Below are 17191 nucleotides of genomic sequence, written 5' to 3'. Positions count from 1 at the left end.
CCCTCCCATATCCAATATAGATCCAACACTTAGCTGGCCACACCAGGGGATTCCAACCATGCAGAGATTTTCAGACCATAAGAACTATTAGACCATCAGAAAAGATGCCTATTTGCTCTTCTGGATAAACCAGAAAGTTGAACTACAAGGACAAGGGTTGAACACTTATGCTCTACTTATATACTGTATTCTTGGAGTTATAACCAACCAATTATCTATAACCTTGTTGTGAGCTAAGCAGGATCCTGAACAAGGACTGGTCCTCCAAGGGGGGCTTGATCCAAAAAAGTCAAACAACCCCTGCTGTAGCTCATCATACAACATAAAGCTTTCTTTCTGTATATTCAAATAGTTGTGTGTTAAGCCTATTGACAGGCACTAGAACCTGGTATTTATACAATTTAGATATACAGATTTAATGATCATTCTGGTTTTATTTTATCTTACTGCATATATAAACTTCATTTCATTTACTTGTTTAACAATCTCATCCGAATCATTTTCTAAACAAGGGCACATCTGGGAGTGCATATGACAAGATATAAAAAGAAACACAATTTTGCTATTACAGGGAAATTGTACTCTCTGGAGCTTTGTTTATGTAATATAATGAAACTAAGCATTATATTTGCTTTGGATAATATACGCTCACGATGCAAGATTATAATGACTGGATCCAACTATATTCAGCGGAAATCTTCTGCAGGAAAGCTAATCATAGAATCCATAATTATCGGCTTATAATGAATTACATGAGACTACTGTAGTTTAGTATGAATTAATATAAACATATTCACATATTCACGTTACCAACTCTAAGGGGCAGATTTATCAAAGGTCGAAATGAAAATTCTAATTAAAAAAAAATTCGAATTTCAAGCTGATTTTTGTGTACTTGGACTAGGGAATAGTCCAAATTGGATTTGAATATGAATAAAAATTGAATTTAGAAATTTATCATGTACCGTCTCTTTAAAAATTCAACTTCGACCATTCGCCATCTAAAACCTGCCGGATTGCTGTTTTAGCCTATGGGGGACCTCCTAAAACCTGTTTGGAGTCAATTGATGGACTTTGAAAAATCAACGTTTTTTTGGAGGAAAAACTTTGAATCCTACGATTCAAACCCGATATTACTTTGATTCGTACGATTCGAATTCGATCAAAAATGGACCTGTTCGATTAAAAACGGACCTATACAACAAAAATTACTTTGATTCAAGTTTGGTTGGTCTTTTTGAATTATAATTCAGATTTTTTTCAAATTCGACCCTTGATAAATCTAAATCTAAGGGTCAAATTTAGAGTTCATGGGAGTTTTTAAAAAATTCAAATAAAAAACCACCATTGGAAATTTATCCAAAAATTTGAATCTTTCAAACTCGGGTGAATGGGATCGACCTGCATTCAAATTGAATTTGATTCGAATTTTTTTCTCTGAAAAAAACTCAATTTTTAGGATGGCTGCAAACAACTCCAAATTGATCCCAGGACATCCCCCATAGGCTAAAACAGCAATTGGGCATTTTTAAGGTGGTTAATAGTCTAATTTGAATTCTGAAAAGGGCCAGTACATGATAAATTTCGAAAAACTGGATTCAAATTATTTTAAAAACTTGAATTGAATTTTAATTATTTCCTAGTCAAATTTCACTAAAAAAACTCAAAAAATAAAATTTGATATTCAAATTTTCACTTTGACCCTTGATAAATCTGCCCCTAAATTATGTTAAAACTGGACGAATATGGAATCTTCATGCCAATTAACCCTGACCTTTAGGCTGAAAGGAACAAACTAAAATCATTTTTTGCAGGCTATAGACTTTTTATATTACTGGAAGGTTAGATTGGAAGCCATATTGTCAATAGTCTTGAACCCCAACACAAAACTAATATATTTTATATCTATCATCTAGCAATGTGAAGACAAATGGGGGCATCTGTGTGCTGTGGCTGACTTCTCCATAGCACTGAATGAAAGTATACAAGAGATCAACAAGCATTCCTTCAACAACTTTGAATTACGCATTGGTAAGCATCCCCTAACAGCTCTGGAAACCTGCCATTCATTAATATAAGCAATCCTAGCCAGCAGCACTCTAGAATATCTTAAAATTGGGATGGATGAAGATCATAATAGAAATGATAGCTCAATAAGAAGCTGAGGGAGGCAAAGGTTATCGTCCCTTGTTAGGACTGAGGGTTTCCAATAAAAACCTAGGTGAAGGGCCAAATCAATCGACCATCTTCGCATTAAATGGCATAATACTGCATGAAGTGGGGTGGACTTATATCTGTGTGTGGGCTGGAGAGATGTTCTACACTGCATAGGTTAAACACTGCACAAACAACATAAAGCAACACAATACAATAGCTAAGGAAAGAAGGGGCAATAAAATGTTCCAGCAAGAAGACAATGATCAGTGATGGAGTAATTAGTGATGTTTAAAGTGATGGAGCCCCCTGGGAATCTGTATATAGGAACCTTGCTTTTGAATAAAGCCTCAGCCACTATTAGGGCACCTTAATCTAGGGAAATTACAAATATTTGACAAATAGGGGGAAATTTAGTAAAGGGCGATTTTCACCTTGGAAGGCTCCGCTACACTTCGTACAACTTCGTCAGACGTTAATTGCAGTGTAAGCGCTTATTCACCAAAATACGAAGTTATGTCTTGCAGACAAACAGGGGTATTTGAAAGTGAAAATTCGCTAGCGTTACTTTCTTCCTAGCGAAACTTCATTAACACACTTGTGCTTATGTCAATTTGAATAGGGCGGGTACATATCGGTCATATATACGTCTTTGTTAGAGATGTTGGTGCAAATGCTTGAAGTGGCCACTTATTATTAAAAATGTCCAAGGAAGCAAAATAAACACAAAAGAGATCCTCTATTGTCACTAGGGTTTCCACCCACCCAGTTTTGACATGGATAGTCCAGTTTTCCCAAGGGCTGCCGGGTCGAAACTGCCTGGTTTTCCCAATTAGGAAAAAAGGGCATGATTTCCCTAATTTGATGTGGAGTTCAGGGGGATGGGAAACGGTGACAAGCCTACTGCTCACTTCTTAACCAACCCCTTTTTTTACAGATGATTACATTTAAAACCGCCTCTTCCAGCCTTAGTGAACACAGCCCCTGTTGTTCTCCATATTTGTTTTATTTAGAGTATTTTACAACTATTGTACCATAGCACAAAAACTTCATCAAACAGCACCTGAAACTACAGTATGTTTTACTGTGCCTGGAATCAGTGCATGCAGGGGTGCCCTGTACTTTACTCCTGCCACAGATCAGGTGGCAATTGCATGGCTCCCTTTGTTTGCTGTGCACAGTGCAGTATTTTGGTCTGGTGCAGCCTTTAGGCACCTGACCTCAGTGTGCTCAATCAGCACAAGCACAGTACGAAAATAACATAATGCACATGTGTGATATAATTCATGTGTATTATGTCACTTCCATTTCACATGAGTCACCCAGGTACCCCCTTCGCCGCCGGATAGCAAATTTGCATTCGTGGCAAGATTTCAATAAATTCAATAATGCCGGCGGTGGGTTGGGCGTTCCTGTTTCACCAGCCTTATTCTGCCATTATATGTTTAAAATTGCTCAGCTACCAGGGTGTGTATTAGGTTATACTGCCTCCGTGCAGGGACAAGTCCATATGGTGTACGTTCCATACAGAAAACATATGCAGTGCATTTGTAAGATACACAAGAGGTAGTGGATACTCCGGTCACACATGCCAAATCAGTGTCATGCCATATTACTGTAACTGGACATGTTGTAGAAGGTGATGATTAGCGGGGTGATATCATGAAAGAAAACACAAAGATAAGCCTCAATCAATCAATAAATTGAGTACATAGCAAAGCCAACTGGAGGTATTTTTCATTCAAAATTCTACAGTCAAGTGGTGGAGAAACTGAGGTGAGGTTTTATTCTGATATGGTCAATAATGTCATGCACTTTTGAAGCTTTGAAGGCCACCATAAGATGACTTGTCACTTGCTTACTCAATATCTCACAACTGCCATATTGTTAGTTCTAAGCCCAACTATGTTTGTTTTCTTTCAGGTATTAGTCATGGGTCGGTTGTTGCTGGTGTGATTGGGGCTAAAAAGCCTCAGTACGACATTTGGGGGAAAACAGTCAACTTTGCCAGTAGAATGGACAGCACGGGAGTCAGCGGCAGGATCCAAGTGCCTGAAGACACCTATCTCATTCTAAAAGAACGAGGCTTTGCCCTCGAATATCGAGGAGAAATTTACGTGAAAGGCATCAGTGAGCAGGAAGGAAAGATCAAGACATATTTTCTTCTAGGAAGAGAACAGCCAAATCCTTTGATATTACAGCCAAGAAAACTAACTGGGCAATATTCCTTAGCAGCCGTTGTCTTAGGACTTGTACAGTCTCTTAACAGACAGAAACAAAAGCAAATTCTAAATGAGAACAACAACTCGGGTATCATGAAAGGACATTACAACCGACGGACATTACTGACCTCTGGGGGGTCAGAGGTCGTTACTCAAACAGAGGGAGCTGACAAGTCCGAATTGCCATAAAAATAAATGTTTTTTTTTCTTTTGGGTTCATTTTTTGTATTTCTTTTATATATAAATACGCAAATAAAAATTGTATAATTTTTTTACAAAAGGTATTATTTTTGCTTTCTTGAAGCGGGCCTATGGGAATATATTGTTTAAATGAAAATGTCATAGATGATATGGCACTTGATGGCATGGGCTCTTGTATTTTCTGCACACAGCTGCCTCCATACAACTTTCTGCATGTTCCCTTGATACAGACATCCGGGAAGTCATGGCTGCTCCATCGATTAAAATCATTCTCAACTGAACTCTTATAAAAACATTCCCTGCCTAGTCTCAGTCTTCCTCCTGTAGGGTTGACATTGATTGCTTCATATATTCTATGGGTATGGTTGGTTAAAGACCAGAGAGTCTATACTTCTACATTTTTATTTTTCAGAAAAAAATGACAAATTCATAATGGATGGTATTTGCTGGATTCAAAGCACTTTATTTTTTATATTTGTATTTTATAGCAAAAGGGCAGTCATCATAGGGGCACTTGGGTGCTTTGGCACCATTGAGATTGTGAATGGCTTTTTATCACAAGAAGTTGACACCGGGATTTGAACCAAGCTTGAAATCCTTTGTTAAAAAGCCAACTTTCGTGCAAAAAGGAAAACCCTATTTGTTTACGTTTCAGAACTTTCCATCCATTCAATAAAAAGGAATCTATCATCTTTTATAACCCTACTTTTAAAAGCATCATAAAGGGGCAAATTTCTTACATTTTGTAGATCGAACTGGGGAATCCAGATTTATTCTCCAATCTATTTTGTGATTCATAAAAAGCTAATACCCATGTCAATTCATCAGAATGTGTCTGAGTTCTTCAAGCAGAGGAACACCATTCTGTTTAATGGGGTGTTGGGGGGTTATTTATTAATGTCTTAATACCAAAAACACAAAAAAATTGAGTTTTTTTAACTATAAAATCCAAATTTTTAGAGAAAAAAACCTAAAATTTTTCCAAGGATGGAAAAAGTCTGAATCTGAAAATTCAGCATCTCAGATCTGCCAAGGTTTTATACAAGTCAATGGGAGAAGTCCCGAAGCTCTTCGCTGGGTTTCATGCAAAAATCCAAAGATTTAGTGGTAGTGATGGGAGAATTTATTCACCAGGCATGGATTCATGTGGAAGTTCCGCATTTCGCTTCCCGCAAATGTTTACCCGATACTGAGGTGAAAATTCGCAGTTCTAAATTTGGTGCAACAAAAAAATTATTCAGATGCCTATTGACTTTAATGCATTTGGACAAAAGAGTCACACGTATAAAATTGTCGGTCGTGTTAAAATTGTCACGAGTTACAATTATTTTCACGCCCATTGACTTCAATTCGTTTTGCAAATTCACCCATAAAAACACAGAACAGAAATGGTTGTCCTTTAAAATGATATTAAATCATTACTGTTCTCAATTTATTCCCTTAAGGACTAAACGTAGAAGCTCTAAGAATCATCCTGTGTGGCTTAATACAGAAGTAAAGAAGTTAATAGGGAAGAAGAGAAAGGCATTTAAAAACTAAAAATCTGTAGGGACAGAAGCTGCATTTAATGAATATTAACACTGTAATAAATGTTGTAAATCAGCAATCTGGAAGGCTAAGAAAAGAAATGAAGAGTTAATTGCGGTGGAGGTGAAAACTAACCCTAAAAAGTTTTTTAAATATATTAATAGTAAAAAGATGCAGGTTGAGAGTGTTGCTCCATTAAATAATGGGACCAGTATGGTTGTAACAGATACAGATAAGGCAAATGTGTTAAATCAGTTCTTTTCTTCAGTGTATACAATAGAGGAGTCTGGGTTCACAGGCTCACTTAATAACTGCACGAATGGTTCAGCTCAATCTAGTCAGTGGCTGACTCAGGATATGATTCAAAAAGCTTTAATACAAATTAATGTAAACAAGGCTCCAGGGCCTGATGGCATACACCCCCGGGTTCTAAGAGAGCTTAGTTCAGTTTTAGACCAGCCCTTATTTCTGATTTTCTCAGATTCACTGTCATCTGGTATGGTGCCTATGGATTGGAGAAAAGCTGATGTTATTCCAATATTTAAAAAGGGATTACGATCTCAGCCTGGCAATTATAGGCCAGTAAGCTTGACATCTGTAGTGGGCAAATTATTTGAAGGCTTGTTAAGGGATCACATTCAAAATTTTGTCCTAATGAATGGCATTATGAGCAAAATCAGCATGGCTTTATGAAGGATAGGTCATGTCAGACGAATTTGATTGCATTTTATGATGTGGTAAGTAAGATTCTGGATAGTGGGGGGGCAGTAGATGTGATCTATTTGGATTTTGCCAAAGCGTTTGATACTGTGCCCCACAAACGACTGCTTTCTAAATTAAGGTCTGCTGGGCTTAATGAAGTCGTTTGCACATGGATAGGAAACTGGCTACAGGATCGGGTACAGAGGGTGGTTGTTAATGGGACATTCTCTACTTGGAGTAAGGTTCTTAGTGGGGTCCCCCAGGGCTCAGTATTGGGTCCACTTTTATTTAACTTGTTCATTAATGACTTAGGGGAGGGTGTTGTAAGTAATGTATCAGTGTTTGCAGATGACACAAAATTATCCAGCCCAATTAATTCCATCCAGGATGTGACACTTGCAACAGGATCTTGACCAACTGGCAATCTGGGCAGCTAAGTGGCAAATGAGATTCAATGTTGATAAATGTAAAGTCATGCACCTGGGATGTAAAAATATCCAAGCCACTTATACCCTTAATGGGACTGCACTAGGCAAATCCATTATGGAAAAGGACCTTGGAGTCCTTGTAGATGATAAACTTGGCTGTAGCAAGCAATGCCAGTCAGCAGCATCAAGGGCAAATAAGGTCTTGAGCTGTATTAAAAGGGGCATAGAGTCACGGGAGGAGGGGGTCATTCTTCCACTGTATAGAGCACTTGTAAGGCCCCATCTAGAATATGCCGTACAGTTTTGGTCTCCATCACTCAAACAGGACATTATTGTATTAGAGAGGGTACAGAGAAGGGCAACTAAGCTGGTAAAAGGTATTGAAAATCTTAGCTATGAGGAAAGACTGGCCAAATTGGGGATGTTCACGCTGGAGAAGAGGCGCTTAAGGGGTGATATGATGACTATGTATAAATATATAAGGGGATCATATAACAATCTCTCTAATGCTTTATTTACCAGTAGGTCTTTCCAGCTGACACAAGGTCACCCATTCCGATTAGAAGAAAAGAGGTTCCGCCTAAATATTCGGAAGGGGTTTTTTACAGTGAGAGCTGTGAAGATGTGGAATTCTCTCCCTGAATCAGTTGTACAGGCTGATACATTAGATAGCTTTAAGAAGGGGTTGGATGGCTTTTTAGCAAGTAAGGGAATACAGGGTTATGGGAAATAGCTCATAGTCCAAGTTGATCCAGGGACTAGTCCGATTGCCATTTTGGAGTCAGGAAGGAATTTTTCCCCCTCTAAGGCAAATTGGAGAGGCTTCAGATGGGTTTTTTTGCCTTCCTCTGGATCAACTGGCAGATAGGTAGTTAATAAACAAAAAAAAAAAAAAAGGTTGAACTCGATGGACATGTGTCTTTTTTTCAACCTTACTTACTATGTTACTATGTTACCCATCACTATATAGTGGTTTTGGGCAAAAATCATAAAAAATCTGGGTTTTCTGGGTGGAAAACTAAAAATGTGTATGATTCGAATTCTCTAATGATTTTCACAAGTTTTCGAGTTTTTTTCTGAACTGAAATTTTACGAGAAAATGTATTGATAAATAATGGTTAAATAATCCATGCAGATTTGGTCAGAGTATATTTCAGAATATAATGGTATAAATTCGGATTTTGATAAATAACCCCCTTGGTGTACCCTGTTGCTCAGCTACTCTGAGCACTATCACCCACTGGAGTCCTTACTCCCTGATGCATGGACAGTTATTTTGCATGCTTGAAAAGATGATTCCAGGATGTATAGAAACCATTCAATTCAAAAATATTAGTAAAAATTTTTAGCGACCATTGATATATTAGCCTCTTGTTTACCCACCATGAAGGGGCTGATGCTAACATGGGTGCTAAACTACACCATTATAGTTGGCCATAGCAGTCTATTGGACCTTTGCTTTGCACTTCAGATGCTTACATTAGACCTGTCGGTGCAATAAAAATGCTAAATAAGAGTTTGTGGTAGAGTCCTGCAGCGAGTCAGGTACCCGCGGATTACCCGCAAAAAAGAGAACACCCTGCGAAATTAGGGGAGGATTTTCAGGTGTGGGTATAGATGCAGGTTGCGGCTCTGTGTGTTGTGGGTCAGGTTGCGGGTCTCATCTAAATTTCTTATGTAATATTGTCTATATTTTACAAGACTTTTACAAAATTTGTTTCAGTGGTCGGCGGGTTGCAGGTCGGGTTGCGGATAAGGCAGTTGCGGGTCTGGGTTGGGTAGCGGATCAAAGTGGGTAAATATGTGGGTTGCAGGATTGGGTCGCGAGCTGCGGGTTGCGGGTTCGGGTTGTGTCCGGGTCTTAGAAATTGGTTCTGCGCAGGACTTTAGCTTGTGGTCTCGCTTAAACTCCAGTCTGAGAAACCAGACAACATTGCCAATTCAAGATGCATTTTATAGTTATGTTTCCATGTTGGTGGCAGATGGGACAACTGCTCTTACTTTATATATCACTATAGAGAAATTAACCATCAGGAGGGTGGAAAAAAATCTATTTTGAAGGGAAGGACATGATTTGTTATGTTTAACGTTTTCTGCACCAGTTTCAAATGTGGCAACAATTTTAGTTCAACGTTTGTGAAAGTGTGTCAACTCTGATGTTTCTCAACCAGGTGCAGGAGCTGTAACCAGACACAAGCTCTGGGGCCTATAGGGACACCAATAAATAGAAGCGTTTGTATGGGAATAGGAAGATAAAGATAGAGTTTTCTTTATGTCAGCAGCCTGCTTTGTGTTTATATTCATATAAGTTGGCATCATATTCCAAGTCTAATGTATTTATACTTGGAATGCAAAAGCATGACGTTTGGCTTGGGGATATTTGTGTGACTTATGTTGCTCCAGACTCATTTCCATACTGACTTACAGAGGCTGATGTTCAGACGGACGCTGTTTTTACATTTTCATAGTTATATTTCATTTTAAACAAGGTTTTGAGCTGTGTAACATTTTTCAATGCATAAAATTGTGCCTCGTCCTTAAATTCTTTGGTATAGGGTTTGTTTTGTGTGCTTATGTTTGCCGGCAGCTTTTCTTTTTATACATAGTACAATATTACCAAATTATGAGCAAAAAATGCCCCCTCTCTATGGGTCAGATTTACTAAAGGGCGAATTCACTAAAATGCGAAGTTGTGTCCTAGGCGACTTTTCGCTAGTGATACTTCTTCAGTGCGAGCATTTCATAGTGAAGATTCGCTAGCGTTTGTTTATGCCTAGCAAAAAGTCGCTACTGATCTTGCGCTTCGGTCAATTTGAATAGGGCGGGTACAATAAAGTTGTATGGACGTCTTTATTAGAGTTGTTGGTGCAAATGTTTGAAGTGGCCACTTATTATTACACATGTCCAAGGAAGAAAAATAAAGACAAAAGAGATCCTCTAATGTCCTAGACATGAGCCCACTGTAAAATGAATGTTCCATGACCCTCAAATGCCTGGGGAAAAATGTTAATCCAAAAAAGTTAGGACTTTTGCAGCCAATCCCGCTTAAAAAAACTATAGTCGCCAGTGTTTTTTCAACTTTAATGCATTTTTGGCGGACAGGATATGATGTAAGTGACGTAAGATTGAGGAAAATCTGGCTGCTTTATAGCACTTTGCCTGGTCTGAGGTGGCGACGTCAACTCTGGAGTACGAAAAGTCATAGCCTGAACGAAAAGTCATAGTAACATACATAGTAAGTAAGATTGAAAAAAAACACACGTCCATCAAGTTCAACCTTTTAGTTTTTTTTTAAAATCTGCCTAACTGCCAGTTGATCCAGAGGAAGGCAAAAAACCCCATTTGAAGCCTCTCCAATTTGCCTCAGAGGGGGAAAAAATTCCTTCCTGACTCCAAAATGGCAATGGGACCAGTCCCTGGATCAACTTGTACTATGAGCTATCTCCCATATCCCTGTATTCCCTCACTTGCTAAACACCATCCAACCCCTTCTTATACCTATCTAATGTATCAGCCTGTACCACTGATTCAGGGAGACAATTCCACATCTTCACAGCTCTCACTGTAACAAACCCCTTCCCAATATTTAGGTGGAACCTCTTTTCTTCTAATCGGAATGGGTGACCTTGTGTCAGATGGAAAGACCTACTGGTAAATAAATCATTAGAGAGATTATTATATGATCCCCTTATATATTTATACATAGTTATCATATCTCCCCTTAAGCGCCTCTTCTCCAGCGTGAACATCCCCAATTTGGCCAGTCTTTCCTCATAGCTAAGATTTTCCCTTTACCAGCTTAGTTGCCCTTCTCTGTACCCTCTCTAATACAATAATGTCCTGTTTGAGTGATGGAGACCAAAACTGTACGGCATATTCTAGATGGGGCCTTACCAGTGCTCTATACAGTGGAAGAATGACCCCCTCCTCCCGTGACTCTCTGCCCCTTTTAATACAACTCAAGACCTTATTTGCCCTTGATGCTGCTGTCTGGCATTGCTTGCTACAGACAAGTTTATTATCTACAAGGACTCAAAGGTCATTTTACATAATGGATTTGCCTAGTGCAGTCCCATTAAGGGTATAAGTGGATATTGTTACATCCCAGGTGCAGGACTTTACATTTATCAACATTGAATCTCATTTGCCACTTAGCTGCCCAGATTGCCAGTTTGTCAAGATCCTGTTGCAAGTGCCACATCCTGGATGGAATTAATTGGGCTGATAGTTTTGTGTCATCTGCAAACACTGATACATTACTTACAATACCCTCTCCTGGCGATAGAGCGCGAACGCTAGTGGCGCTCTCTTTCACTAGCAAATTGTCATCTGCGCCTGTTAGTGAATTGGCGATGTCCCTGCCAATGTGATTTCTGGCGAAAAAGTCAATAGCGTTAGCTACTTCGCCCTTTAGTGTTTGAGTTTTTATATTTACCTGTTGGACTTTTGGGAGGTTTATGACCTGAAGTTTTAGCAGTCGCAGTCTTTGCAGAACCCAACAACCATCACATGCTCCACAGGGGTCTCCTTCCCATTCACAATACATTGGATCTTCTGGTTGGGTCATGTCTGGGGTTTCCTTTGGTCTATTCTTTTTTTTTTTTTGTAACATATTTTATTTTTTCCTTTGGTCTATTCAATAAAATTCCTAACTATCTGTTCTTCATGGTGATTGTGCTTTCAACTTCCTTTCCAGTAACTGCCTCTTGGTTTCTATCACAGGCAAATGTTAGTTTTTTTTTTTCTATCCTGGGGCAAAATGTTAGGGATTATTATAAAAATATTAATAAATCAAGAACTGTCAGAAAAAAAAACCATAATGTCTATTTGTGACATAAATATCTACGAGTAATGTGTAGCTTTATTTAGAGCCCTGACTTTTTTTTTAAGCTTGTCAAACCAGTAAACCCCCTTGGGTCTACATATAATAAATGTATATCCATGTCTTTCTTTTCACATTTATGTGGATCCTATCCAAAACACAACAAAAAAATGCCACAGGCTTACATATAATGAACTGTCTCTATCTATTTTGCCTCTGGTTTGGACACATATGAGGATGTTCATATCTTCACAATAACATTCCCTCCTAAACTCGAAACCTAAAAAAAAAGCAAGAAGAGACAAAGCTTCCAGTGGAGAGTCTCCTCCTTTTTTTGTTATCTAAAGATGTGCAATCAGTTCAAGGAACATAATAAAGTAGGTAATGTCATTAGCACTATGATAATATAGAAGAGCTATGGGTAAAATAAAAGACCCTCTGGACAATTGAATGTGACTTTCCTAAGTTACATGATCAGCTATTGAACGCTATTGGCTGTTTAGGATAATTGGAACACTGGTAAACAAAAGAAATGGCAAGAAAACAAGGTGAAAGAAAAGAAATATATAGTGATGAGCGAATCTGTCCCGAAAAATTCGTGAAAATGCGAAAAAATTAGCAAAACAGCAAAATTTCGCAAAACGCATTAAAGCCATTTTTACAAGCAACAATTTTAATACGTGCGCCAATTTTTCTCGCTGCAAACATATTAAAGTCAATGGGCGTTTTTTTCTGATGGCGACTTTTTTGTCCTAATGCATTAAAGTCAAGGGGCTTTTTTTCTTATGGCGACTTTTTTTCCCTAATGCATTAAAGTCAATGGGGTTTTTTTCTGATGGCAACTTTTTTTGTCCAAATGCAATAAAATCAATGGGAGTTTTTTCTTTTGGTGACTTTTTTTTGTCCGAATGCATTAAAACCATTGGGTGTTTTTTCTTATGGCAACTTTTTTTGTCCTAATACATTAAAAAAGTCAATGGGCATTATTTCTTATGGCGACTTTTTTTGTCCTTATGCATTAAAGTCAATAGGGTTTTTTTGTTTTTTTTTATGGCAACTTTTTTGACCTAATGCATTGAAATCAATGGGCGTTTTTTCTTATGGCCGTTTTTTCCTGGCAAATTTTCCAGTGTGAATTTTCAATCCAGTTTTGTGAAAACATTTGCACATAGCGAGATTTGGAATTTTGCTGTGAATTCATGACTGGAGAATAAATTCGCTCAACACTAGAAATATACAAGTATATTCAGGCACTGACATATAACTGGATCACTGGGCCTAGGTGATGTCCACATGTAAAGATTTATTCAAAAAAGAAGAGATTCATATTAATACTGAAAAAGGACCCCAGTTTCAGCTGGACCCCCATCAGATAATCTAACATAAGTAACCTAATGGTAGAGTTAAAAGGGGATTTTTACTGGGGTTTTGACTGACCCTTTGTGCTGGTGGCACAGAGATTAGTATTTTTTTTAGTACTGGAGTTGTTAGTTTGTTTCCATCCTACTGTTTGCAATAACCTTGTATGTTCCCCATATATGTGCAGGTTCTTTCAAAAATATGCTGCTGGGACAAATGGCTCCTCATAAGGTCTCCACCATTGCTAGCAGCAAAACCCAGACATTTGAGGTAGAGCAATGATGTGGGATGAGGCAGGCTGGTGATGTTGGGGTGGAACCATGACATCAATGAGTGCGTCAGTGAGGTTAAGGTGACATTGTGGGCAAGACTATGACATCACAGTCCATGCAGCTGAATGTCCAGTTTTTACAGTTCTAAAAAACCAGGCAGAAGGTTTTGGGCCAGAAGGTGGCAACCCCAGTTCCTAAAAAGATTGCCCCTAATGTATTTGTATGAGTGTGTATGTGTCTAGAGAAATCAGAATGTTAGTTTCACTTAAGCAAGTGCCTCTGAAGAGCCTCAGAACCAATGTGACAGTACTTTTCTAAAATCAATCCTGTCTCCTGTGATTGACCTTACAAGATCTTTTCTTTAGATACTACAGCCCATAAAAAGTTAAATGAGGTCAGATGAATTGACAATGACGAGTTTGAATAGTGCCTTTAGGAAGCAAGGACAGAGAGAGCAAGAAGCATTTATTGGTCTTTTGTTTCCTTCCTCTGTTCCTGTCCCGGGGGTATTTAGCTTTGGTTTCTTCTCCTGTTCTTAGATACCTTATCTTTTGTCCCATTCTGCTTTTAAATCCTCTTCTTCCTCCTTCCATTGCTTTCTAATAAAAGCCAAACCATTTTGTAGAGGACAGAACGATCCCACATTCTTATCTATCTATTCCACCCCAAACCTTCATTTATATTAGGAGCACCTCAAGGTAATCATGTCAAGCTCATTGAAAAGCATTAAATTTTGAATGGAACAAATGTATTTATACCTGAAAACAGTGTGTATCTTTTAATAGATTAGTTTAAGGGTAATGGTACACGGGTACCAAGCTCGTATTCTGCTGGTAGATTGCACATTATCCCTTAATCCAGTGGTTGTCGAACTTCTCCCACACTTTGGCCAAGGCCTCAATTAAGGGTTTAAGCTTTGGTCAGGGTCCCATTAGCTCTTGAAACAATTAAACTATTAGGGGCCGATTCACTAACTTCGAGTGAAGGATTCAAAGTAAAAAAACGTTGAATTTCGAGTAGTTTTTTGTGCTCCTCGACTATCGAATTGGCGTAAATTCGTCTGAGTAGAATGATTTGAATAGATCGAGAGCAAAAACGCTGCGACTATTCGCCCATTCGATAGTCGAAGTACTGTCTCTTTTAAAAATACTTCGACTGCCTACTTCGCCACCTAAAACCTACCGAATTGCTTTAAAAGCCTATGGGAAAATCCCATAGGCTTGTTTTCCAAGTTTTTGATCGAATAAAAAGGCATTCGATCGAATGAAAATCCTTCGAGCGAATATTCGATTGAGCGCCTATTCGCCTGGCGAATATTCGCCAATTCGACTATTCGCCAGCGCGTAAATTTGCCCGAATTGCCTATTCGATTCTATTCGATTCTATTTCCCAGTCGAATTTCGAGGGATTTAACCCCTCGAAATTTGACCCTTGATGAATTTGCCCCTAAGTGTATCAGGAAAGGAATCATTGCTTCTAGGGCAGCTAAATACATAAACACTGAAATCTCTTACATGGTAAGTTAGGTTGAAAAAAGACACACGTCCATTAAAGTCAACCTTTTAACTGTTTTTAACTGTCTTTCAAGCTGGACTTTTAGGTGTATCTAGTAGAGCAAATGTTCATTCTCCCAAGTTCTCACCATAGACTGTGCCCCTCTGCCACTGCTCCAGTATAAAGGAATGTTTCTTGCCATGAAACATGGGATACAAAAATAACACCCAGAACTGTGGAATCCATGGCATCAACACTATAGATCATACAGTGGGTGACATTGGAAAGTTTAAATGCTGGTAAATAAACATCACAACGGAACATGTAAACTCAAAAAGAAAATTAAGAAGACTATTTTTAGAAACCAGCATCTAGATGTTTTGTAGCAGGATGAATTCCCAACTGAGTTGAGTTGCCACCTCTCTATTTTGTTTCACTTGAACTTCATCTTTTACTGTGACTTTTTTGTTGCTGTTGTTGACAACATTCCAGCTACTCGGAGAGAACAACAAAAGACTTTTAAAAGGAGGGCAATAAAATGCATCAATGTTACATTTACAACGTCATGCCCAATTCTTTTCATTGCCCATGACCTTTTCATGCCCATTTCTTATTCAAGTGCCGATTTTCCCAGCTATTCTCTACGGTGCTACATGGACAAAAAGAATGGCCATGTGATACTGAGTAACAATGCTAGTAATATAGTGTCATGGAGACAGTTGTGTGGCCCCTTGCATTTTATTGCACCGTTAATGGATACGGCTGGATTTACGGTGGCCTTTTAACATTGATTAGACATGCATGGCATTCAAATGTTTTAAGCAGAAGAAGATAAAAAGATGGTCGCTCTGGGTTTTTTTTGGTTTCTCTGTGGGAGTATCGGAATTAGATTTGTTTTTTAACACCAAAAATATCTAGTATGGGCCCCCTGCTCATTCAGGAGGAACATTTGAATGCAGAGCAACCTATCAGATTCCATAACATGTGGAATTGTGTTGACCAAACATCTCATACATCTAAAAGTATCTGCCCCCACATTTCACCCCAACGGCCAAATCACCCCAGGATCTTAATAATAACCCCTCTATCTCCTTTTATTCTTCTATAAGCAAGAATAGAGTTGAGGTAAGGAACCTTATAATGGTCCAACATACAATACAGGTATGGGACCTGTTATCCAGAATACTGGGATCAGGGATCTTTCTGAAATTTGGATCTTTATACCTCGTCTGCTAAAAAATCATGTAAACATGAAATATGCTTGATAGGCTGGTTTTGTTTCCTGGGATTATTTGGGATTAATTTTAGTTGGGATCAAGTACAGGTATGGGATTCGTTATCCAGAAAGCTCCAAATTACGGAAAAGGTAGTCTCCATTTTATCCAAATAATTCAACGTTTTAAAAATGATATTCTTTTTCTCTGTAATAATAAAACAGTACCTTGCATTTGATCCAAACTAAGATATAATTAGGAGCAGATTTGCATATGGTCGAATATCGAGGGTTAATTAACCCTCGATATTCGAATGCCGAATTTAAATCCTGCGACTTCGAGTATCGAAGTCAAAGGATTTACCGCAAATAGTTTAAATCGAACGAACAAACGAAAAATCGATGGATCGATTTTAATCCATCTATCGAACAATTTTTCTTTGACCAAAACATTGTTAGAAAGCCTATGGGGACCTTCCCCATTGGCTAACATTGCACTTCGGTAGGTTTTAGGTGGCAAAGTAAGGGGTCGAAGTTTTTTTTAAAGAGACAGTACTTCGACTATCGAATGGTGGAATAGTCAAACGATTTTTAGTTCTAATCGTTCGATTCAAAGTCGTAGTCGAAGGTCGAAGTAGCCAATTCGATGGTCGAAGTAGCCAAAAAAAACATTCGAAATTTGAAGTTTTTTTTATGCTATTCCTTCACTCAAGCAAAGTAAATGTGCCCCATAATCTTTAATGGTAGCAAAACCAGCCTATTGGGTTTATTACATCTTTACATGATTTTCAAGTAGA

The 17191-nt window shown here is 38.3% G+C and overlaps 1 protein-coding gene across 4 annotated transcripts in view; it reads left to right on the top strand.

Annotated features, from left to right (window-relative positions):
• Positions 1-4648, top strand: part of adcy8.S (adenylate cyclase 8 (brain) S homeolog) — a 180550-nt gene extending 175902 nt beyond the window's left edge. For 2 of the 4 annotated variants that reach the window (XM_018223969.2, XM_018223968.2), the window contains 2 exons: positions 1917-2031; positions 4078-4648. In XM_018223969.2, coding sequence (XP_018079458.1) covers positions 1917-2031; positions 4078-4565 — 603 coding nt within the window. In that variant the 3' untranslated portion in view covers positions 4566-4648. The remainder of the gene's footprint in view (positions 1-1916; positions 2032-4077) is intronic. The other 2 variants (XM_018223970.2, XM_018223971.2) reach the window with 1 other exon arrangement.
• The last annotated feature ends 12543 nt before the right edge of the window (positions 4649-17191 follow it).

This window comes from Xenopus laevis, chromosome 6S, assembly GCF_017654675.1.
Source record: "Xenopus laevis strain J_2021 chromosome 6S, Xenopus_laevis_v10.1, whole genome shotgun sequence".
Lineage (NCBI taxonomy): Eukaryota > Metazoa > Chordata > Amphibia > Anura > Pipidae > Xenopus > Xenopus laevis.
The sequence above is the reverse complement of the archived record's forward strand: the minus strand, read 5'-3'. Positions and strand labels throughout refer to the sequence as shown.